The sequence below is a fragment of the Paroedura picta genome, chromosome 8, assembly GCF_049243985.1.
Source record: "Paroedura picta isolate Pp20150507F chromosome 8, Ppicta_v3.0, whole genome shotgun sequence".
Lineage (NCBI taxonomy): Eukaryota > Metazoa > Chordata > Lepidosauria > Squamata > Gekkonidae > Paroedura > Paroedura picta.
Window position 1 is genome coordinate 57,420,541 of NC_135376.1, and position 23,699 is coordinate 57,444,239.

Genomic DNA, 23,699 nt, shown 5'->3' on the forward strand with positions numbered 1-23,699 from the left:
GGTGTGTGGGGGATTCTGAAACCAGGGCTGGATTAAGGCCAACCGATGCCCTCAGCGCAGCCCAACTATGATGTCCCTCAGTCCTTCCATTGCTTAACTCACATCAAGACCCAGTAAGTGCTGCATGGGAAATAAGAGATTAAAAATTCAGCTTTCTTCCAGGCTACACCCCACAATTATACTAAATATAAACTTGATGCCCCCATGATGCCCCCCCCCCCCACGCCCCAAAACCTGTGCTTATTTTGTTAACCAGCAGGGCTTGGCAGGAAGATGAAAGTTGCTGTGGGGACGTTCCCCGAAGAGGGTGTTATTTGAGATTTCTTAGGGGATCATAGTACTCCTTTTAAAGGACACTTGTGTCTTATTTAGGGTTTCCCCCCCCTCTTCTGTTCCAGTCGAAGCAGCAATTCAGCAGGAGCAGCTTCTCTAAACACTCCCTCTTTATGCAGAGGAAAGCTTCACCTGTTGAATCTCCGCTCTTTGTTGTGGCTGGAATCCTACCGGGGAGGGAGGGAAAACCCTTACTCCACAACCCGCAACGCTGCAGTCTCAAAAACAGAACGAGCACTGTTTTTTTTTTTTTTTTTGTAATGTATTTGTGTGTGTAGGGGACGACGACGACGCACTAGACTTCCGAGAAAGCTCTCCGGCGTGCTTCTGGAAAGGAGGGACCCGCAAGGAAGCCCAGAACCGTCACAGCCTGGGGCGGGCGAGGCTTTCTGGCCCGGCAACAGATAGTTCGTCGACCGGGAGGGGCGCGGCAATCCCTCAGGATCCCCTCAGTCCAGGGCGCTCCAGAAGGCGGAGGGCGCCGAGGAGGAGTAACAGCCGCCGCCGCCGCCGCCGCCGCTCTGAGTGGGTGGACGAGCGGTGTTGGATCGGCAGCTCTAGCGCAGTTGGGACTGCGCGGCGTCTCTGTGCCCTGGCCGGCTCTCCCCCCTCCCCAGCAGCCGAAGCAGCGTCGCTCTGACTCTGAAGCACCCCGCGGCTGGGCATGGACTCGGAGGGCCCGGGAGTTCTCGGCGCCTCGCGGCACTTGGGCAGGAGGAGGGAGGGCGCTGGGGCTGATCCGGGGTTTCTTCCATGGGATTAAGAACTGGGCTGTGAAGCCAGCCAGCCAGCCGCGTGGTTCGACCCTCCTCCTCTTCGGTTTCCCCTGGACCAAACCATGCGGGATCTAGCTATCGAGGTCGGGGTACGAGTCCTCCTCTTCGGTGTCTTCGTGTAAGTACTGGGGCAACTTTCTCCTTCTCCTCTTCGGCATACACGCTGCGCTCCCTTTCACACGTAGTGAACCCCGGGTGGGAGGTTATGCACTGCCAGGCCCCACGAAGAGTTGCTGCCGCTGGAAGGGGTGGGATAGACGACTTGTGGCACACAGGACTGCGGGTAACTTCCAAAAAGAAATTCGGACGCATTCCTAGACGTCTTGCCTTTGGGCAGCCTTTCTCCTTAACGTCCAAGGTACCAGGGCAGCTTTTGGTCGTTTGGTAGAGAAAAGCGCTCTGCACATGCTTGGGAAACCCCCGTGTCAATGATACCGTCTCTTGTTTCTGAGCTAGCAGTAGAACAACAACAAGGGGTTGTCGTGGGCACATTTATTCCGAGGAGAGGTTTCAGGCATTAATCTGAATCTCGTTGGACCAACAATATTTACCTGAATGCTAGATTTGGCAATTTTGTCCACTTGGATAGGAGAAGAAAAAAAATTCTCAACTCTTCAGAAACTGTTTTATCTCCCGTTTAGAATAAGCATGAGGGAGTCCGGTGGGTAGTGAGGATGAAAAATCTTGGTTGCACCACCAGCAGATGGAACTGGTGGAGGAGAGGAAAATGTTTTCTAGTTCCCAAGCTTTGTGTCCATCTCTGTTGAGCTCCCTTTAGCAGGGGCATCTCTTCTCCCCATCCACTTGCACCATCAGCCAACTTTCCCGTCCTCTGCCATGTTGTAACTTCTTAATTTTGAGGGCTGGCAGCATCTTTGAGCCTGCTTTGTTCCTGGCTCTCCTCTCTTCATTTTGGGGCAATCCTTAAAGGGTTGACTGTGCTTAGTAGGACTTTCTAAACGGCATTCAGGATAACTGAGCGGAGAACACAGGTGCTGCAGTGGAACTTGGGTTTTCCTTTCTTTCCTTCCTGGCTGTGTTGAAATTCTGCTGAATAGTTTCCTCCTGCTTTTTTGCTGAAAGCTGACAAAGGAGAGAAAAATGACTGCGTTCTGAGGGGGAAAAAAATGCCTTTCCAGTTTGCCTGCACCACTGCTGACTTTTAATTGGCTGATCTTGTTATGATGGGGTTGCAGTCCATAATTGCAAAGGGCCTCTTATGCTTGTGGTGGGTAATTTTCACACAGCGTTTGGTTCTGGCAGTACAAACTGTAGCTAGAAAATAGTAAATACTCAGAAAGACAGAACTGCAGTGTCTTACCTTAAAACACCATGTAGCATGACTGGGAACCAGTTGTGCTTTGGTCCCCCTTCTGGTATATGTTATATAACATGACCTTAAAATGGTGCAGGATATACTTTGGTTAAAGGGACAGTTTCTTAAGTCTGAGGCTGAACAAGGAATTGCCATGAACAGGGTTATATTGGTTAAGAATGGTGCCACATGTCTCAATTTTAAGCGCTTTCTGCACATGCATCTTCCTCTTTCCCTTTGGAAAAGGGAAACCACTTTTTTTGTAGTGAAAAATGTAGTAGGTATTTTCTGTATTGAACTCACTCATCTGTCATTTCACAGTCTTAAAGTTGTACCTCAGTATAGCCGGTATCTGAAAATCAGGATCCCCTCTCCTGATGAAATGTACAATGAGGGCTGAATATCTGAAGAGTCTTACACAAGGCAAAAAGAAGATAGGAGCACTTTAAAATCCCCCTCAGTGTGAATTTTATTAACCACAGAAGATATTAACCATAGAAGATAGCATTGCAGTTCAAACATTTATCTTCTATCTTAATTTGCTTAAAAGAATTGTGAAGGACCTATGGCTGTCTTGTGCAAAGTGTAGTAATGGTAAAAAAGCTGGATGTGGATATTCTCTTTTACTTTAGCAGTCTTTTAATGTTGGCCTTCATTCTATAGAGGTGCAAACAAGAAAAGTTTATTGTAAAGATCAACTTTTTACTAAGTGTTTCTGCAGCTTTTAAACTGCTGGATGCTGAATTTCTGTGTGTGATACCAATTCAAGTCTTTTTTTTTAAATCTGTGTTCCAGATAGTATGGTATGTTGTTGCAAGCTGGATATGTGATGACCACGGACCCTGACTTTTGGGAATGCTTGTTTCAGAGGCCAAAGCGAGCCCCTCCTCTGCTTGTACTAGCAGAAAAGCTAGTAGGATCCAACTCAAAGATGTTCACGTACTTTCAATGAGGTTCAGCTCACCCTTGGGAACCTACAATGTTATACTGGACCCAGTGTTACTGCTGGAGAAGTGAGTTAATGCAGCTGCAAAGAATGTTTTTTTCCTAACTTCATTTAGCCAGGAAAACCCCCCCTACCTTTAATTCAGCCAATTTGGCCATCTGGATCTATGCCAGAAACTATGTAGAGAGTGTTCTACTGTAGTCTAATCTTAAATTAAAGATTAGACTACAGTAGAACACTCTCTACATAGTCTCCAACAAGACACTTTTTAAAAAAAAGTTATCTAATAAGATTCTTGTAATTTGTCTAGGATTTTTAAATAAACAGAACTTTCGGATCCATCAGTATAACTTGTATCCATGGGGACAAGAGCAGACTCACTATCTGATGCATATAGGTATTAATCTCCCTTGCTGAACAGGAGCAAAGGCGTTCAGGACTGGGATGTAAGAGGAAAAAAAATCGTTTTTGAGGCACATGTCACCAGAGTCTCTAGTCTGCAACTCAGTTGAGTTGACATGCTCCTCTGTGTGTGCTTCCATTGGAATAAAAAATAGCTTAAATAATAATGTACTTTAGTTTAACTTGATTGTGAAATAGTATTGGTTTTGAGAACAATGTATTATTGTTGTGTTGCCTGTTAGGAATTAGATGCCAGTTAATCTTGAAGGGTGATACTGGAATTACTACTGAAGGATGGAGATTGACAAAGTCATTAATTTATTGTTATTCACAATGTTTATAGTCCAGCTTCGTTCTTGAAGCTCAGAGTAGATTACCCAATGGCAATCAACGCAATCAGAAGGATATAGTTAATAAGCAATGTAATGAGACTGGGAATTGTAGAAATGAGCAACAGTTGTTGTGATGGAGCCCTATTTCCTTTACCACTTCACCCTGATGAACAGTTTGTTTTATGTAGTTTTGAAATGCTAGGAGTGTGGGAGCCTTCCTGACCTCCAAAGATAGATAATTCCTTAATGTTGAGGCCAGTACAGAGAAGGCATGAGGAGTTCTTGATCTTGCCTACCTGCAGGGTAGCACTTGTGGAAAGCCCTGCTCAGATAAGCAGAATTGCTGCAATGGAATTCAGTTAGAGGATTTTGCACATATGAGGCTCCAAAGCCAGGGAGGGCCTTGTACGTGAAAGGCAGTGTCTTTAATTGAGCTTGGTAACTCATAGGCATCCAATGGAGTAGCTACATATAATGGCTGTGATATGTGTATTCTGCCTAGCTTGATAATAACGGATTTGTGGAATTCTGCACCCACTGAAGTCTCAGAGCTTTGGGGAGAGACTATGTAGAGAGTGTTCTACTGTAGTCTAATCTTAAATTACACTGGCATGGATCCAGATGTCCAAATTGGCTGAATTAAAGGTAGGGGATCATTTTCCTGGCTAAATGAAGTTAGGAAAAAACATTCTTTGCAGCTGCATTAACTCACTTCTCCAGCAGTAACACTGGGTCCAGTATAACATTGTAGGTTTTAAACAGAGTTCCCAAGGGTGAGCTGAACTTCATCAAAAGTGGAAAACACAACATCACTTAAAACCCCAGACTTCCCAACCAGAATACTTTCTGTCTTGTCTGGGTTCAGTTTCAGTTTGTTCACTTTCAGCCATTTAAGCACAGCAGTCAGGAAATAGTTCAAGCTCTATTACCTCACTGTCAGGAGATTTGGGTAAAGGGATATTGAACTGACATATTGATGGCATCCAAAGCCAAAGCTACCAATTATTTCTCTTAAAGGCCTTCCACAGACATTGACTAATATGAGGTAGAGATTGCAATCTGTGGAACCCTAAAAGATAACTCCCACTCTGGAGGTAACTAATCTCCAACAGCAACTCTTTGAGTTGGATTTATAAGTAATAGTTCAGTAAGACCAGTTCAAGGCACATCCCTGATTCAGCCTCCAAATGCCCCAACAGGATGACTTCTGAAGCCTGTAGAAAAGCATAGTATGAGCAACAAAGGAGCATGGCCTTTGTTTACATTCAGGTGGAGGTGATCAACTCAAGAATAAGGATTTTGTTCCATTAAAGTAAAAACATTTAATCAGGAAGTACTCAGGTGGCCACTGATCAGGTGTGATTTTAGTTTTTTATTTATTTCTGACATTCAAGCCAGGAGTGGTGATTATTTTCGCTTGTTCTGGATTCAAGAAGTGTAACCTTGTTAACATGTCATATAGCAAAAATACTATCCTTTAGTATCTAGTGGAGAAATTACATTTTTAAAATGTAGGTCAATTACAGTGCAATCTTAAACAGATTTACATCTTTTAAAATCCAGTGGACTGGTGGTCTGTTGATGCTTTTAGACATAACTGAAGAAACTGGTTCAGTGGATTCTGATAGCTAGAAGATGCTTCTGCAGTTGTTGATGGCTTCTTTATTATATCTAAATCTTGCCTTTGCTCCCATCTAAGGTGGCCCAAAACAGCTTACTAAAACAATGTTATTCAAGCACAGTACACATTTGAAACTGAAACAGATTACCATATGATCCAATGTTCCACTCACCCAAAACTCAGGGGAGGGGGGTGAGCGAGAGGGTTGTGATCCTGGTGCATGCTGCTAGCTTTTCAGGAAATGACACAAGTTTGCATCTGAGTGTTCTCTCTACCAGTGTGGAGTTGTGAATGTGTGTACTTTGGTAAATTGCCATCAAACCACAGCTGACATGTCGACCCCAGCTAGGGGCTTTCCAGGCAAGTGAGAAGCAGAGGTGGTTTGCCATTGTGTTCATCTCCTATCCAAGGTCTTCCATCAAGTACTAACCGGGGCTGATCTGACTTAGCTTCCAGGATCTGATGAGATCAGGCTGCCATCTTCCCTTCTGTATTTGTGAATAGGTAATTTAAAGAGCCTCTTGTGGCGCAGGGTGGTAAGGCAGCAGAAATGCTCTCTGAAGCTTTCTGCCCATGATGCTGGGAGTTCAATCCCAGCAGCCGGCTCAAGGTTGACTCAGCCTTCCATCCTTCCGAGGTCGGTGAAATGAGTACCCAGCTTGCTTGCTGGGGGGTAAACGGTAATGACTGGGGAAGGCACTGGCAAACCACCCCGTATTGAGTCTGCCATGAAAACGCTAGAGGGCGTCACCCCAAGGGTCAGGCATGACCCGGTGCTTGCACAGGTGCTTTACCTTTACCTAATTTAAAAACCCTCCATAACTTGCCAGTACATTCACCTCAAAAAGGAAAGAAACAAAGTAAAATCTGCTTCTGAAAGATATCCAGATTTAAAAAGTTATGAGCCATGTGAAGAATACACCCATAGAAAAGGTGAAAGCAACCTTTATTGGGACAGTTTGTTCTGAGTGGAATTTAAGGTTGAGGTTTATCTGTAGGTGGAACTTGGGAGGGAAAACAACATAACACAGAGTGCTGATTGGGATGTATGTGTCATTCCTTTCCAATAGCCTCTAATAAAAATGATGCATATCCTTGCTGATGGATAGTTTGCTAGCTGTATTCCTCCTTCCACTTATTGCCAAAAGTCTCATAAGAGAGAAATAAATCATGCTTGATAAATGTGACATCTTCATGTTAGGGCAATTAGTGAATTTCTCCATAAATGTTGTCCTGTATCACTTTCTTGGAAGCCAGAAAGTAGAAAACAGCACCACAATTCATGCTTGGGTGCCCTTATTACAAAAATAACACACCAGCAGGTACGTAGTTAGGTAATATGATTTTAATGATAATTGCAGTGTATTATGTGAAAGCCTGGTTGTTTGATTTGTGATAATAGGCGTCAACTCGCAGAGCTGTGCTTGTCAGAAGTGTTTTCAATGGAATTCATGCTGGCAGCAGGGCTCCCACTAAGCTTTGCGCTTGAGCGGCCCCTCACTAACACAGGAAGCCCTGCTCAGCAGCAATCTGGAGCTGTGCAGGGTATTGCTCATTTTAAAATTAAAGCAGTTATATTCTCCTCAGAATGTGAACTGCTCCACTCAGGGGGGGGGAATAGAAGGAACATTGGTTGGCAGCTGGTCAGTTGTGTTGCTAACCACCATGGGAACTAGTCACTTGGATGTGTGCATTCAGGTTGCCTTCTCTTATAAATCTCTTAACACTAGAGATCTCCTTGGGCTGTGTTAGGTGTGTGTGTTTGAAGAAGAGGCAGTTAGCTCAAGCAGCCTAGTGACAGAGCTTTGGACAAGGAATTCCTTTTGCCATAAACAGCTTGCCTTTAGCAAGCCTCAGCCTGCTTTCTCATGTAAGATGGGAATCTACCGACCAATTTATCACTTCTTTTACCGATTATTCCAAGCACTTCAAATCTATTATTTCAGTAATGTGGTTATCTAGTGTGAGCTAGACCTGATGTGACCAGGTCATTTAATAACAGGACCTTACAGTACAGGTGAAGAACGCACATTTGCAAAATAAGTAGTGGACATTTCTCAGAAGTTGTTGTGAGTTGTGTCTTTAAGAGAGTTACTTTCTCCACTACTGCTGTTTAACCATGACCCCTTTTAACAACAAGCTGCTTGAAACGAACAAAAAACAACCACCACCATATAGAGCAGTTTTATTCATTTAAGACATTTATTAGCTGTGTTTCTTCCATATTGAGCTCACGGTGACATAACAAAACACATAACATAATATATATTAGAACATTAACCAAACATGATACTAAACTTATCTTCAACTAACAATTAATGATCGAAACTGAGGGCATACCTTCCTGGGGAGGAGGCTGCCACTGAATAGTCCCTCTCTCATGTACCCATGAAATGTTTTTCTTTGATTGATGCATGTGACAGACAGCACTTTGAAAGACAAGTTCCAAGTGGTGAAGTAAGACCAGCAGTAAGTGAAGGGTTAAGAATCTTCACTAGGCAGAGAGAGCTAGAGTGACAGGCTGCTCCATGTGCTGTGACTTGCTAGCAACAGCTGAGAGGGAGCTGATATTCTAGCTTTGTGCTGAGAGAGATTCAGTCTATTCTGAGATGAGGAAAGGCTGAGGGACTTGGGAATGTTCAGCCTGGAGAAGAGGAGGTTGAGAAGGGATTGTTGTCTTTAAGTATTTGGAAGGTTGTCACTTAGAGGAGGGCAGAGGAAAGTTCCTGTTGGCAGCAAAGGATAGGACATGAAATGATCGCTTTAAAATACATCTAAAACGATACAGGAAAAATGTTCACAGTCAATGAGTAGTTCGGCATTGGAATCAGTTGCTGAAGGAGGTGGTGAACTATCTGATAACTTCAGATAGTTATCATGGATGCTTTAGGTTGATCCTGCATTGTGCAGGGGATTGGCATGTAAGGCTCTTTTCAACTCTATGATTTTTTTCCATGACATTGCAGCCCAAATCTCTTGATATTCTCTTTCAGTAGTTTCACATAATAGCATAGGGGTGGTGGTGGGGGGTAAGATTGAACTTTGCGGAACCCCCCAGATGAACAGTCATGAGGCAGAGTAGGAATCCTCCAGCACCATTATCTCAGATAGACCCTCCCCCCCCGAGATAGGATTTGAACCACTGGAACATGACACCCCCAGCCCCAATGATGAGAGTTGGCTTAGTATGATTGGTAATATTGAAGCCTCTGTCTCAAAAGTGCTAAAACATGCAAGGCCAGTTGGATCTATAATGCACATGCTATTCTTGTTCAACAATACAACTTATAGCTATCTCCTTTAGGTTGTCTACAGTCACACAGCCAGGGTTCCTGAAACTGTAGTGGAAAGTCTCGTCTAGCATAGTTGTATTATAGAAAGTAATGCTTGAAGTGGACTGTGCTGGGTGCTCTAATCAATGCCTTTTACTGCTGAAGACAGTATGGATATTCTTTGTCCTGCCATACTATGAAGTGGTGGTGACTGTGGGAAAGAAAGATCTGCCATTCAAATGAAAGGGAATAGGCCAGGAGTAAGCAGGAGAGTTTAAAACACTATTTTCAGAAGTTTCAGAGAAGAATCAATGTCCTATTATCAGCATCAGAGAATGTTGCTTAGTGGCATTGTGATATCCATGAAGAATTAGTTGCCATGGTGTGGTTTTCTAGGAAGCCTCCAAGGTAGTGAACTATATATTGTGAGCTACCATTTTCGATTGCTATTTCTTGGGGGATCAAAATAGATTGTAATGCTGTGGATATTGTTGTGGAAATGTATGGGTTAGAGCTCCATCTCTGTTACTTGGAACAATAGCTGACTATGCCACCATTCCCTATTGCCAGGAGATATAGAAAACAGTTACTTAGACTTTGCAGAACGTCAATGGCCTTATGTTTATCAAACTGTTTGAAAGTTTGTGACCTCTTGTGACTTCCCATATTCTTTAAATATCTCAGAGCTGCTGACACTTTTTAATGACTTTCTGTATGGCAAAAGTTACACACCTACCTGCATATTCTCTAACTGTAAGACTTACAATCTCAAAACAGTTTTTGCCATCTGAGTCTGGATCCATACCACTGTCCTGGTAGTGGCTGTGCATTTCCTGGATCACAATTGCTGGTGCAATAAAAAAGCAAGTTGATTCTCTTAAGTTTTCTGTTCTGAAGCTTACAGCATCTATAGCTGAAATGCCCAGGGTACATTTTCGGTGTCTTTTCCTTGATTGTTTTCTGTAGATCTGGTGCATCACCTGAAAAATGTACCCATAGACCTCAAATGGTCCCTGGACAAGAGGTCTAATATGGCAAGTATGTGATCTGGATAAAACCCCATCTCATTTACTAGGCAGGCTGGAGGTCATTATTCTTAGCTTTCGACGATGTTAATTGGAGTTTCATTGGTGATGTGAGCCCTTGTCATTTCTTGTGTCCACAAGCTATGGATGCATGCTGGAAAGCTATGGGTAATTAATATCTCTGTTGTTCACAATGCTCTTCCAGATTCTGATACTTTTACAGTAAGCTACATGAGAAAGAGCCTCTTGAAGCGCGGAGCGGTAAGGCAGCAGACATGCAGCCTGAAAGCTCTGCTCATGGGGTTGGGAGTTCGATTCCAGCAGCCGGCTCAAGGTTGACTCAGCCTTCCATCCTTCCGAGGTTGGTAAAATGAGTACCCAGCTTGCTGCTGGGAGGTAAACGGTAATGACTGGGGAAGGCACTGGCAAACCACCCCGTATTGAGTCTGCCATGAAAACGCTAGAGTACGTCACCCCAAGGGTCAAACATGACTCGGTGCTTGCACAGGGGATACCTTTATCTTACATGAGAAAGAAAAATCTTATCTGTTGCTCAAACTGTAGCAAGTAATAAATACCATAAGTGATAAGTGGAGAAGTCAGCTATCCATTAGTTTAAAATATTTATATCCTGGCTTTCCGTTTTTACAAATGGCTTTTTACTGCGGATATGCAAGTGGAAATATAGTAATTAAAATCTGACATGTACTACAGCCATTTGTAAATATAGTAAATGATCCAGCTCTCAGCTGACTTATTTCCAACATTTGAGAGCAGCTAGAAACCTCCTTGTGCTTCTGGTTTTATTTGCCTGGGTAGAACGAGGGGTAATGAGGGCAAAGAGTGACTCAGCAGGTATTTGTCTGACAGGGACATCATATGGCCAGAACTTTTAGCCAATCTTCCTGCCGTGCAGGATCATTTCACTTGAAGCTTCTGTGCACTGAATCTCTACATTCTGCTGTTCATTAAACAATCACTTTGCATTTCATGGAACTTACTTTTTCTATATGGTGGAACTTGCTTTTTCTTAATACATACAAGTTCTACAAGCAGTTTTGTTCTCTGGCAATTTTGAGGGGTGGGGGAGGCAAAAAGGGATGATTGGTGGAGGAAGACTGGCAGAGCCTATGGCTCCCTCCATGAGCAGGCAGGCATATGTGCACATTTAAGATATGTGAGAGAAATTAGTGGTAATGAAGATTCAGATCATCTCAGAAAGAATCACTGATTGGGAAACAGAGATATTGCTGATATCTTTATTGTATTTAAAAGCACTGCAGCTATGGGATGAACCCATTCGTATGTAAAGTATGTGTCTGAGTATATGTGTATTTGTTTATTTTGAAGCAAAACTGGAGTATGTGTGGAAAATCAGGTGAGTTAAGAGATAAATGGTAGAATAAATGGAGTGCAGTGAAGTATGTGTCAGGGGGTAATTCCCCCTTATCTTTGAACACCATTTTGGTAGAAAACCATTGTTCCCACCATGGTGTGGCAAAATAAGATACAAATCTCTCTACAATTCATATCTCTTGTGCCAGCTTTGTGAGAATTTTAATATGGAACAAAATGCCTCTGCTGTCTGCCTATGATTTAGACAGGGGAATCGCTAGGGCAGGGTATGACACGTGAGAATTTTATCCCAGTTATATGGTGTGGAGAATTATACAAAGAAGTGTATTTTTCATTAAAGTAACTTGAAGTGATAGTTTTGCTGGCCAGCTTTGATATTAACAAGTCAGATTCAAGATGTTGTTTTAATAATGGAGGAACAGGCTCCAACTGTCTTTTTGACACACTCCTACTTTCCACCCAGTATGTCAAAATTAGGAAGACTGGAAAACTGCACATGTAAGTATTTTGCTGTGTGTTCTATTAATGGTGTTGCAGTTAAGAGATGCTGGCAGTGCAGCTGTTTCCTAGTTCCAGTTTAGAAAAGATCTCTTCTCCATGTAGCCTAACAAAGAATGGGCACTGTCCAGTGTGGTAGTGCTGAAATGCTTTTCTAGGTCAGAAGCAAATGCTTCGATTTAGTACTTTCCCCTCCTGCTCTCACAAATAGATGATGACTGCTGTTGCTGTTGGGTGGTGTGTAGATAAGCGCTGGACACATTCATGGACACAAAGTGAGTCCCTTCCCCTCAAGCAATAGCATCATTTTGTGTGCTTAAGTCTAAATCCAGGTGGGTGATTGGGACTAGCAAAACATTTTCTTAGTCAAAATCTACCACAGAGCCATGTGGTTCAAATATGTATTTGAGTTCATACATTTGAGTCTTGAACTGCACCAGTAAAAACCCTTGGGGTAATAAAACTACAAGCAATTGTTTGAGATGGTATCATTTACACTTGATGAACTAGTAATTAATAGCCTAATTAAAATCAAGCAGCTGAGAATCTTAGGCATCTAGAAAGATCAAAAGCTGAAGGTTGTCTCTTCCTTGAGGGTTTTCTCGCTTAGAAAGACATTATCTTGGTAGTACTTATGCTAAGTTACGTGTTTGAGTAGCATGATGATGGTTCAAGTGGCGGGCAAACTGAGATGTATGCACTTAGGGGACAGAATATGTGACCCAGAGATATCTCTTCAGGTATGATTCAAACCCAAGGAGATGCAATATGTGACCTAGATTCATCTCTCCAGGGATAGTTTAAAGCCAAATGAAATATTTCCAAGCTCAGTATAGAGTTTAAAAATATGTTTGTTTAATTAAAAAAAAATATTTGTTTGACTTTAGGCAGAAATAGGAGAGAAAATGGGGCTCTTGCAAATGCCCTTTCTTCACTCCAACTGGAAGGAAAAAGTTGAGGTGATTCTGTTAGGTTCTCTCCAAAATTAGGGTTTATGCCTGATCTCCACCTTGTCTTAATTTATCAGAAAAGATGTAATCTGCGGACCAATTCCTATCCCTTGACCTTCAATAGAAAAAGACTGAAGAGGAAGTGGGAGCTCACTTCTGATCCTTCACTTAAATAGATAGGGATTAAGACAGGATAGTACTTGAAAAGAATTTGCCTGTAATAATTTTAGTAGATTTATTTTTATATCTTCCTTTCTGTCTGAACTATGCTGAGAGTAGCATTATATAAAATGATGAAGAGTGTGTGGAAATCGGGACTTTGAATAAGAGTAAAGATGGACTAGAAGTTATGTAGGCTGACTGATACTAAAGAAATGAATAGGATTTAGAAGACAAATATCTGAAGATCTGACCATAACAATAGCTTGCTTTGTATGATGGTAACCTGGATGAATGAATCCATGTGGAAAGCTGTCTAGATGCTAAATAACACTGTTCCATTCTGAGGGTATAATTATTTGATATTTGATTTTTGGGGTATAGTTTTTGAACAGGAAGGATTAAGTATGGTTCACAATAACCATTTCTGTCAATGTTTCAGAGTTTTCTGACAGTGGCTGATGTGATTTTTAATCTTCCCATTTACACTGAGTGGTAGCTGATACTGATTGAAGAGCTTTGTTTTGTGTGGAAGTATGAACAGCATATTTATCAAACAAAGATGCTTGAGAAAGATTTGGTTTTATATCTCATAGCCTACAGAGATTTTAAGAAACACAAGGGCTAATCATCTGACAGAAAATTTGGAATATACCACTAGCAAGAGGGCTGTTGTTATGATTGACTTTTCTACAGTCCCATTTTGTACAATCTTGATTATTAAAAAATGTTATTTCTTGACTTTGGCTGGATGTCTAGAGCTTACTATTGATTGAAGTGATATTGGCTGTTATTAATAAGGATTGTTCCACATTTTGATTGAAAGCAAAATCTTTTGGTATTGTATATAATAATTTGTTTCATGATTTGTTTGCATCTAATTCAAACCTTATCCAGATGAAAAAAATATTTTATTTTTGCCCCATTTTGTAAATGAGGTCTTCTGGCTGAGAAGGAAATGACCAGAAGAGGAAGCGCATCTCTTCCTGTCTGGATGGACTGAAGCTGGAAGCAGTGCCCACTGTCTGGAACTTGGGCATGATCTTTGATGCCTCCCTTTCTGTGGAGGTACAGATCACTAGGGTAACTCACCAGGTATTTTTCTGTCTATACCACGTGAAGCTACTAGCACCCTGTCTGGCCCCAAAACACCTAGCCACCATGATCCATGCAACAGTGATATCCAGGCTAGCTTTCTGTTACTTGCTCTACATGGTCCTATCTTGACCTTAATCTGGAAACTACAGCTTGTCCAGAATTAAAGACCCTGGGTCCTAATGAGGACACCATGGAAGGTGCATATTCAACTGGCCATCCAGCAGCTGCACTGGTTACTGGTTGAATTCTGGTTCAAGGGTAAGGTATTGATCTTAATCTTTTAAGGCCTTACATTGTCAGGAACATATGTCCCCGAAGAGTGTTGTGTTCTACTAATTCCAATCTACTGGTTGACCCCAGCCCCAAAGAAGTGTGATTGGTCTTGACCAGAGCCAGTGCCTTTTCAGCCCTGTCTCCAGCCTGGTAGAACAAATTGCCAGTTGAAACCCAAGCTCTATCAGAGCTGTCACAGATCCTGCAAAGTGGAACTCCATTGCATCTATTAATACATATTTGGATCCACTGCATCTATTAATACAACTAATATTTCTATTAAATATTCAAACAATAGGTTGAGCAGAAGCACAGAATAGAGCATATTGAGCAAAGGGAGTGAAAGTTGAGGTGGGAATCTTTCTGCAGAATTTCAAGCATCCTAAAATAACATTTTTTTCATACACATCTTATTCTTGCCTTGAGTGGCAATGCAGCGGAATTTCTCTGTTTGAAGCTGTCTTGTATTTTTGCAAAATGCCTCAGATATGACTTTTTTTCAATATAATGCCTTGAAGAGCCAGAACAGCCTTTCACAATAATGTCTCCTGAGCACCTTGATCGGTAGTAGAGAGACTGTCCAGATCCTGATGAAAGTAGGAAGGGAAAAGTGAAGCTGTGATCTTTCATCTGGAAGAGAGCTTCCCAAATGCAATTTTTCTCTGAAGAATAGCAAGGAAAAATTATTCCAATTAGTAGATAAAGGTCACTGTGACGTGTCCAGTCCTCTAGACTCCGTCCACTGTGCCTCATAATTACACACCTGAAAACTCTGCGCTTATGATGAAAGGCAAGTCTAAGCTTTGGTGATCAAATATTCTCCCTGTTTGTGGTGTTGGGGGTGGGTGATTGGGTGTGGAAGCACTCAGCTACCACCATTATAGTTTGCAGTTGTAGATAATTTTGTGGTATTTATAATGTGTCTTCCAATAGATGGTGTTCTTTCTTTCACAGAAATAATGACACATCCAATAACCCAAAACAGTGAAATGGATTCCAGAGGGGTTTGTTAAGAAAGGACTGTGGAATAGGCCGTACAATTTGAATTAGGCACTGTGATTTTATGTGTTTAGTGAATGACATCCTTTCTACTTGAATATCTGGATATTGCAGTCATTACATACAGTGTGCTATACAGCTGTATACTAAGTACAAGAATTTTCCTTTTGGGGCCACTGATTGAATTTTAGTTACAACTGATTTCCTTTGTAATGATGATTGCATATGAAGAGTACTTTTGAGTGAGTGTGCTTTACTTGCAATACAATCATAATTAATTTTGTTTCAAAATAATATCAATGATCTCTTTCCCCCTAGTAGATAAACAATTATTAGCTCTGAGTTAGTTTCCTGGTGCTGGTTGCTTGTTCACAGTATCTATTTTGCAGTTTCTTGTTTTAAATATGTCAGTCTTGCAATTCCTAATAACTAAACAAAATTGTAAACTAGACTAGTCTTATGCTGACCCAAAAATCACTATTGTGAACCTTCCAAGAACTTCCACGCTCCTGACCAATTCCATCAAGCATACATGCAGAAGCTTACTCCAGCCCTATCAGTTGCCCGGAAGGGGGGGCTAGGGATGGGGATGGTGTCATGGAACAGTCAGGCCCCATAGGCAGTTCTGACTTCTCTGATGAAGAATGGTTGGATTCCTTGCTTGAGCCCGCTGCAGATGAGCAACCAGATGAGGAATCACAGATTGGGGACAATGAGTTATGTTTTTTCACTCCCCAGCCCAGAGCTAAAAGTTCAGGGTCAGCCACTGCCCTCCAGGTTCCCCAGATCCACAAGTGCAATGCTGGCACAGGTGTAGAGGAGATTTACTATCTCAGTGCAGGTCAGCCCACCTCAGCGCTGAACATAGTCGTAGAGGAAGAAGAAACCTCACTGGAGGAGATGTGAGGCAGCTATTGCAAGGCATGACATAGGGCCCCGATTATATACAATAATGATAGAGGTCCTCCTCAGCATGGCTTCAGCATGTTTACTCTGGACACTGACCTGCTGTTGCTGTATCTTGCTTTCTGGAAAACTGACTTTGGCCTGCTCAGACAACTTTCATGTAATCGCAGAGTTTATTAATTACATTTATGATTATATTGGTCCCTGCTGGAACAAAACCCATGAAACATTAGAGAAACCCCAGAACTTAGTGATCATGCAGAATATGGCTGGGAAGCATAGCCCACCTGCCCTCCCCTTCCCACCCCCTCTAGGCCATCACTAGCCATTTTGGGAAGAGAGGTGTGTGGGTTGACATAACCATATATGGCTATATCACCCAATAGTTTAACAAATTATACACACACACACATATAACTCCCACCCATTCAGGGAACCCTTCTAGGGCCGCAAGAAACCCCCAGGTTTCACAAAACACTGGTTGAGAAAGCCTGGCATAGACCCATTATGCACTGAGGGAATAACGCACATTCTGGGTAGAATGGCGGCGACTAAAATCACCGATAACGCACGGTGCCGGCTGCAACCGGCTGCAGCTTCGGTGCATGCCGCCAAAAAAGGCGCGTCAGCGAAACGCGGAAGAAAGCGCAGCTTCCGGGTGACCGGGGTGCAACCAGAAGCGGCGCCGGGATCGCCGCGTGCATAATTGGTTACTCTGGGTTTTGCCGCCGTCGTGCCCCGTCCCATGCATAACCGGTGTGCTTCGCGTCTTCCACCTCCGCATTTTCCATGTGACCTGAAATCGCCATTTTGGCGGCCGTGCATAATGGGCCATAGTGAGATCAAGGCTCTCCGGGACCTTAGACAGTTCTGGAGAGCCTGTAAGACAGAGCTCTTCCTCCAAGTCTAGGGTTGAGGCCAGGAAATAATACAAAATAGATGCTGACCTCCCTGCTTGATAACCCATCGACCAAATGCAATCCATCCAGCAGTGTCTAACCCCCATAAAAATAATTTTTAAATTTGAAGAAGTAGCTTTTAAGACAATTTTAAAATTGATTAATGTTTTTATATATGTAAGCTTCATATTGACTGTTTTTAACATATGATGTTACCCTCCATGAGATGATTAGGAAAGTGCAAGTTAAAAAAATAAAATAATTATTACTGGGGGGATTCAGGTGTCAATGAATTCAATGGGATTTGGTTCTTAGGCATTATTCATCGAATTGGGCTGCGCAGGTGTGCCTGTTTTAAGTCTGGAGGGAGACTTGTTTGTCTTAATAACTTCAGAGGAAGGAATAATTTCCCTGATTCATTCAGAAGCATGCTTGAAAATGCTGCATCTGAACCATAATCAGTATCATCCCTGTGGTGGATAGTGTGTTAAAGGATAGTATTGTGTTGTCCTGTCAAAAGTGATACTGATTCAGTAAGAAGACACAATGAAGTGAATCAAAGTGCTTGAATTTAAGTGGGTTTACTTCCACAGAAAGGAAAGCTGTGCGGTAGGAAAGTTCACGGAGAGACTTGGCTAAAAAGTTTGCAGTCACTGCCAGGCATTGAGACACTGAATGTGAAATGTGCTCAGCCTTGGCTTTGAAACTGAAACACTTCTAAAACTGGCTCTAATTCTGCCATCATTACAACCTAAAAGGTGGAATATCCCCCCTCCTCAAAAAGCATCAAGAGTGAAACATGTATATTGCCTTACCTTGGTGTATTTCAATGAACCTATTCATGCCCTTTGTATACCAGAAATGCAAAGATGCTTTTCATTCCAAAGGTATGAATCAGTCTGCTTGGGATTTATTTCATAAAGAACAGTGATGCTAGAAGTTCATTTTAACTCCAGAAGTGGTTTTTAAAAAAGTCCAAGAGAGAGTTAAAAAGCTTAATGTGAAGGTAAGCTTTGTATAATAAAGTGCATGTTGACAGTATATCAAACTTCAGATATTAAAATGCTTTTCTGCAGTGATTAAAAACTTTGCGGCTGCACCCATAAAGCTCCATGGAATTTCATTACTATCACACTAAAATCTTCTGATTCAGGCGCAGTGCCGAATGCACTCTGTTTGCTGTGCATTTTGTGAATCCCGAGAAAATGCAAGTTCCCTCCTGACCCTGGGAGGGAATTTGCAGTAACCTAAAGTAGAAGCTCAAAATTTGCCTTGGCTTCTTCCACTGTTTCCTGCCTCAAAATGATGACATTTGAGATCCGACCAATGCTGTGTCTCTGCCTGCCCTCCTCCATTCCCTGCTGTATTTAAATTTTTTTTAACAGGATTGTGTTAAAACGCAGTTCTGAAGTAGCACAAGCATGACCTGTCTCCCCCTCCAGCAAGATTGGACATTTAACAGAACACTCATCGATTTCATGATGGGTAATGGAGCCATGATCAGTTTCAGGCGGGAGGCTACCTTGTTAATTTCATCCAGCAGCCTCCTGCAGCTTTCCCCAAGTACAAAAAAATTTGTTTTACAAGGTAGGAGCATCCTAAGGTGTAATGACTGTTTTTTTAAAAAATTAAAAATAATAACATGCACTAAATGGGGGGGGGAAAGAAATTGATAGTGCAGCATGCTTGCCTTCCCAAGCTGTCTTTTGATTTGCATTGCTTCTGATAAGGCTGGGGGAGATGAGCCATACAGCATATGGAAAAGGGGAGCGCCTGGGCACTTTCCCCATGGCAGAGGGGGGAAGGGAGGGAGAGGGAGGCTGGTGATGAGAGCAAGACACAAGAACAAGTGTGTGTGTGTGTGTGGGGGGGGGGTTATGCCATTATGCTATTGTGAATACTCAGTTTTTTTTTTAAGGTAAGGAAAGCAAATTAGGAGCCAGGTACGCCTACTCTCCCAATGGAAGTGCAAAAGCTCCAATCTGCATCCCCACCTCAGAGGAGGGTTTTTTTTAGGCCGCCAATCTTCTGAGGCTACAGGGGGCTTAGAGCCCTGGGTATAATAAGTTTTATGTGGGGATTTTATGTGGTTTTTATGTTGTAGGCTGCCATGAGTCTTTGGAAAGCAGTGAGAAACAAGCTCAATAAACAGCAGCAGCTGACTGAGTGACTGACTCACTCCTGGATGGAGAAACCCATGAATGTAGATTGCCATGTGCAAAATCAGGGTCACATCCAGAAATCAATGTAGTGAGACCATGCCAGCAAATAACTGTGAAAAAGACCACAAAGAAGCAGCCATATGGGGATTGGAGAGGATAAAGGTTTTCGACCTGTTGTTCTGTTTTCCCAGTTGTTCCTTCTCTCCAAATGTCAGGCCCTGTAATAAGTGATAGAACTCATCATCTTATGGGGGGGGGGTTGGGTTACACTAAGTGGGCCTGATCAGGAGTCACTAGTTGCCAACTCATGAAATCTAGCAAGTGGTGATTAGTTTTCTCTTCCTCCTGTTTGCAGTCACTACATAAGCAAGTACATGAAAGTAACAAAACTATTCTTTGCATTCTTTTAGGTTATATTATTTTACTTTTAGCATCATAGTGAATATTGAGATGCTTAATATCTCTGGTCTATAAATTCAACAGTGTATTTAAGCCATTCCTCTGTTCTGTTGATATAGTGCCAGGTATATCTTCTGCTATGATTTTAAACCTCAGTGATTAAATGAACAAGCCTAAACAGAAGTACTCAGATTAATTCAATCAGAAATAATACCAGGAAAATGTTCCGAAACAAGCACTGTAAGGTCACAATCCCAAGAACATTTTCCTTGGTTTAAGGCCTGTTAAATAAAATAGAATTTACTTCTGGGTAGAGTCAACTGGTTTTGGATTGCATTGTTGTGAGCCTAGGTTTAGCCAAATTTTTGTTAATTTTCACTGGAAAAAACTTGTAAATAATGTAGTGATTTTGGCAGCACAATTTCTGGTACTGTTTAAGAAAATAAATACAGCATATCTCTTGATGCAACTGATGTTGATAGAGAAGTAATGTTGCCAGAATTTTTTTTGAGAAAACTGTAGCAAATGGTTTCTTACATACTTCAGATATCCTTGTTTAACCTGCATCAATGTAATCTTCAGTTGTACAGCTCAAGACATATTCCACATATTTCAACCTTGATATGGAAATCCATTATCAATTTCAAAATTAGATTTCTTAATGCCAAAGACCTGCCTGTTTTCACGTGATTAGCATCCTGTGAGAGCTGCTGGTCTTTGTCGATGCCTATGAACTTCTTAAAAGAGAAGAAAAGAACATTACTTTCAGAAACTTCTTAAAGAGGTCTGGGAACTTTTATTTACAGATGCTGGAAAGAAAAGTTCTCCACTTTATGTGCTCAGCTGATGGTCTCCAAACTGACACAGTCATATGTGATCATGTGCTTTAATGCGTTGTTCAGATGAAGGGCTATTAACTTTGGATACCTCCAGCACTTTTGTGACTGTCCCTTTGTCAGTGATCAATTCATTATCACATGTCATTTTCTACTATCCAAAATATAGAATAGAATTGCAGGGGCCATACAGTCCATCTAGTCCAACACCTTGCACAATTTGTGCAGGATCAGCCTATGTTGCAGCTAGGGAGAAATTCCTTGTAAAATGGCTTGTAAAATGGCTTGTAAAATATTTTAACACTTCAGATATTCATAAATTAAGATTATTTTTAAGTAGTTGCATCTAAACTTGCCCAGTTGATGTTATTAAATGCAGCTTTGTTGTTTTGTTGTTCCTAAATACTGCTTGGTGCATGGCCTATGGCTATTAAGTTTGAATAAAGTGTAAAATGTAATATCTAACAATTTGAACATCATGGCAAACTCTGATTAGTGTCAGACAGGAAACAGAAGAAAGCTGTGCAGAATAACGTGGTGCTTATGAGTCCAAGACTTCTCCAAAGCATGAAATGAGCCAGAGAATGAAGATTCAGCAACTACACTGTATTTCTATTTTCCTTCTCTATTGACTGTTTGGCTGCTGCATCTGTGCTTAAGATTTCTGAGACATTTTTAAAATTTGCCTGAGGCAGTCATGTGGATGTCTAATTGCAATGCTTTAGGGTCCTATGGGAGAAAACATATGTTCATGTTGTCATTCTATTGCCAAGCATTTTCAACTCTGTAACAATGTAATTTCCCGGTCCTTCTGGTTCTGATACTCTCTGGAGGTATTTCTAGAACCTGAACTGAGTCATAACCATTGCTCTGAACTCCTGTTCCCCCATGACATGCTGGGCCATGTTTAAAGATGAATCAGTTTCTCAGTTCCCATCACTACTACAAGCTGTGTCTTGTTGCAAGGAAAGTGTGTGGCGGCAGCTGACTTGTGCAGTGCTTGTCCTGTGTAGAACATTAGCTTGTTGCATAAGGCAGTGGGCCGCGAGAGCCTTGGCCGTGAGCAAATCGGCTTCCGAAGCGGCTGATTAGCTTGTGGCCCAGCAAGCTTCTTGCTGCGGGGGGGGGGGGGGGGAGAGGGAAGCATGGCTGCTGGCACGCCGGCAGTGCAAACATGCATGTGCGGACCTGCCACGCATGTGCATTTGTGCACAACGGGGGTGCATACACACGGCAGTTTCGTGCATGCGCACATGTGCAGAGCCGCTGCACATGCATGTTTGCTCTCCACTGGGTGCAAACGCACATGCATGGCAGGTCCGCACATACTCGTTTGCGCGGGCTGCCCTCTCCCCCACCCCTTGGCAGCAATCCGCAACCAGAAAAAGGTTGCGGACCGCTGGCATAAGATTGAAAGATTGCTAAAGCAGTCCCTCCATTGTATATAATTAAAATGAATTAAAATTAACATAAAGATTGTTAGTTTTGTTTGCCCACAGTCTGAGAGTTGTAAAAATCCTTATTGACATGCTTCAGTCCCTGGTGGTGGCCCATATGCTCCTCCAATTGTAGCAGGCTGCCATCTGGACTCTCTCCAATGGTGGAGGCGGATGATAGTTGGAGTGTTGAAAACAGCATGCTTGAGGCACTGCTACTTGTGTTCTGTGTCCTTATTTCACCATCTTCATGTGTCCCACATGGTTTTTTATCCCCCCCCCCATAATCCTGCCAAAATTGTGTTTGGTTAGTAAGGGGGGTTGTGTATATACATCCTGGGAAACTTTGTCTCTTTTGGGCCATGTTCCGTACATTTTTTGCCCCAGGCTTAGCATAGATCCTATGGGGGAACTCATGAGATGGGCAGCAGGAAACATCCATGTAGAAGAAATTTTATACCTCAAAAGCATTTCTCAAAAAACTGGGAAATCTACTTTCCATTTTAAAAATTGGGATTGCCCTTGAATTGTGTTTTAGTATGCTCCAGGTTTCTGCATGACTCAGACTTTGGACTTTTTTTTTCTTGCCATATGTTGCATTTGTTGCCCCTTTATAAGATTATTTGGGCTTTATTCTTCCACTGGGATAGGATATGTGATTTGAGCAGTGCTAAATGAATGACTTTGTTTGTTCGCCCATGAACTATGTTAGTGATGGGTAAACTCTCTGGCTTGATTTGAATGAGCTTGTTAATTACGTGCTTTCTGTGTGGTAGCTAGAAAAGCCCTCATCAATTTTCCAAGAATTTTCTCATCCCCACAGCTGTGAAGTTGCACATATGTTTATGAAAGCATGTAAATGCACCTTATTGCATTATTGAATGGGAATTAGACTTTCTGGTATCAACCATAGTAGAATTTTTTATTGATCTATGCTTAAAAGTATGTTGTAAGCCCTTTTATATATGTTTTAACACAGACAATGCATAAATATTTCAAATATAAGAACTGCTTGGAAATGTAATCTCTTACTCCCCCCACACAAACATCCCCAAAGCAAGTAACTGTTACCCCAAATGCTTTTAATTTGTGTGTGTGTGTGTGGGGGGGGGGTCAACTGAGATCTTTTCCTGGGTGTATAAAGGAGCCTAATTCTCTTGAAGAAACCCTGAAATAAGCAGTTCCAAAACGATTTTATATTTTATTAAAAAGACACAGAGAAAAACACAGTAAGTTCTATAGGGGAAAAGGTTAGCTAAATAGAGAAATGGAAAATATACTGCACCTGTCCTGAGGCAGGATGAGTCCAAGAAAGCAAAGCGACAGGGTTGACAACAATGGATGTGAAAAGTGACTCCAGGTGTAGAGAGATCACAGCACACACACACACACACCAGAGCCCTGGTTCTGACAAATTCCTGGGCCAGCCCACAGACCAGCTTGTGAGGTGGTGCTGCATGAGGTAACTTGAGTGGGAAGGTTAGAGTAATGTTAGGTCAAACAATACCTTGGCTAAGCATACCCTGAAGACATTATCAGATCTCTGCTAAAATCAACTTAATGGTGCATTTTGTCTAACCAGGATGGGTTCTGGGAGAACATAATATAAATAGTTAAAGCAAGGCAGATGCTGCCAATAGACAGTTTGAGATAAGGAGACAGAGACAAAAGAGCTTCTGGTTAGTTCCTGATGGGATATTCCTTTC

At 42.1% G+C, this 23,699-nt stretch overlaps 1 protein-coding gene across 8 annotated transcripts in view; it reads left to right on the forward strand.

Annotated features, from left to right (window-relative positions):
- PLPP4 (phospholipid phosphatase 4) overlaps positions 1-23,699 on the forward strand; it is a 168,409-nt gene that overhangs the window by 44,806 nt on the left and 99,904 nt on the right. For 6 of the 8 annotated variants that reach the window (XM_077349938.1, XM_077349939.1, XM_077349941.1 and 3 more), the window contains one exon: positions 612-1,227. The exons of 1 other annotated variant lie outside the window; for it this stretch is intronic. In XM_077349938.1, the coding sequence (XP_077206053.1) occupies positions 1,172-1,227 (56 nt within the window). In that variant the 5' untranslated portion in view covers positions 612-1,171. Of the gene's footprint in view, positions 1-424; positions 1,228-23,699 lie in introns of those variants that run through there. One more of the 8 variants, XM_077349936.1, reaches the window with a different exon arrangement.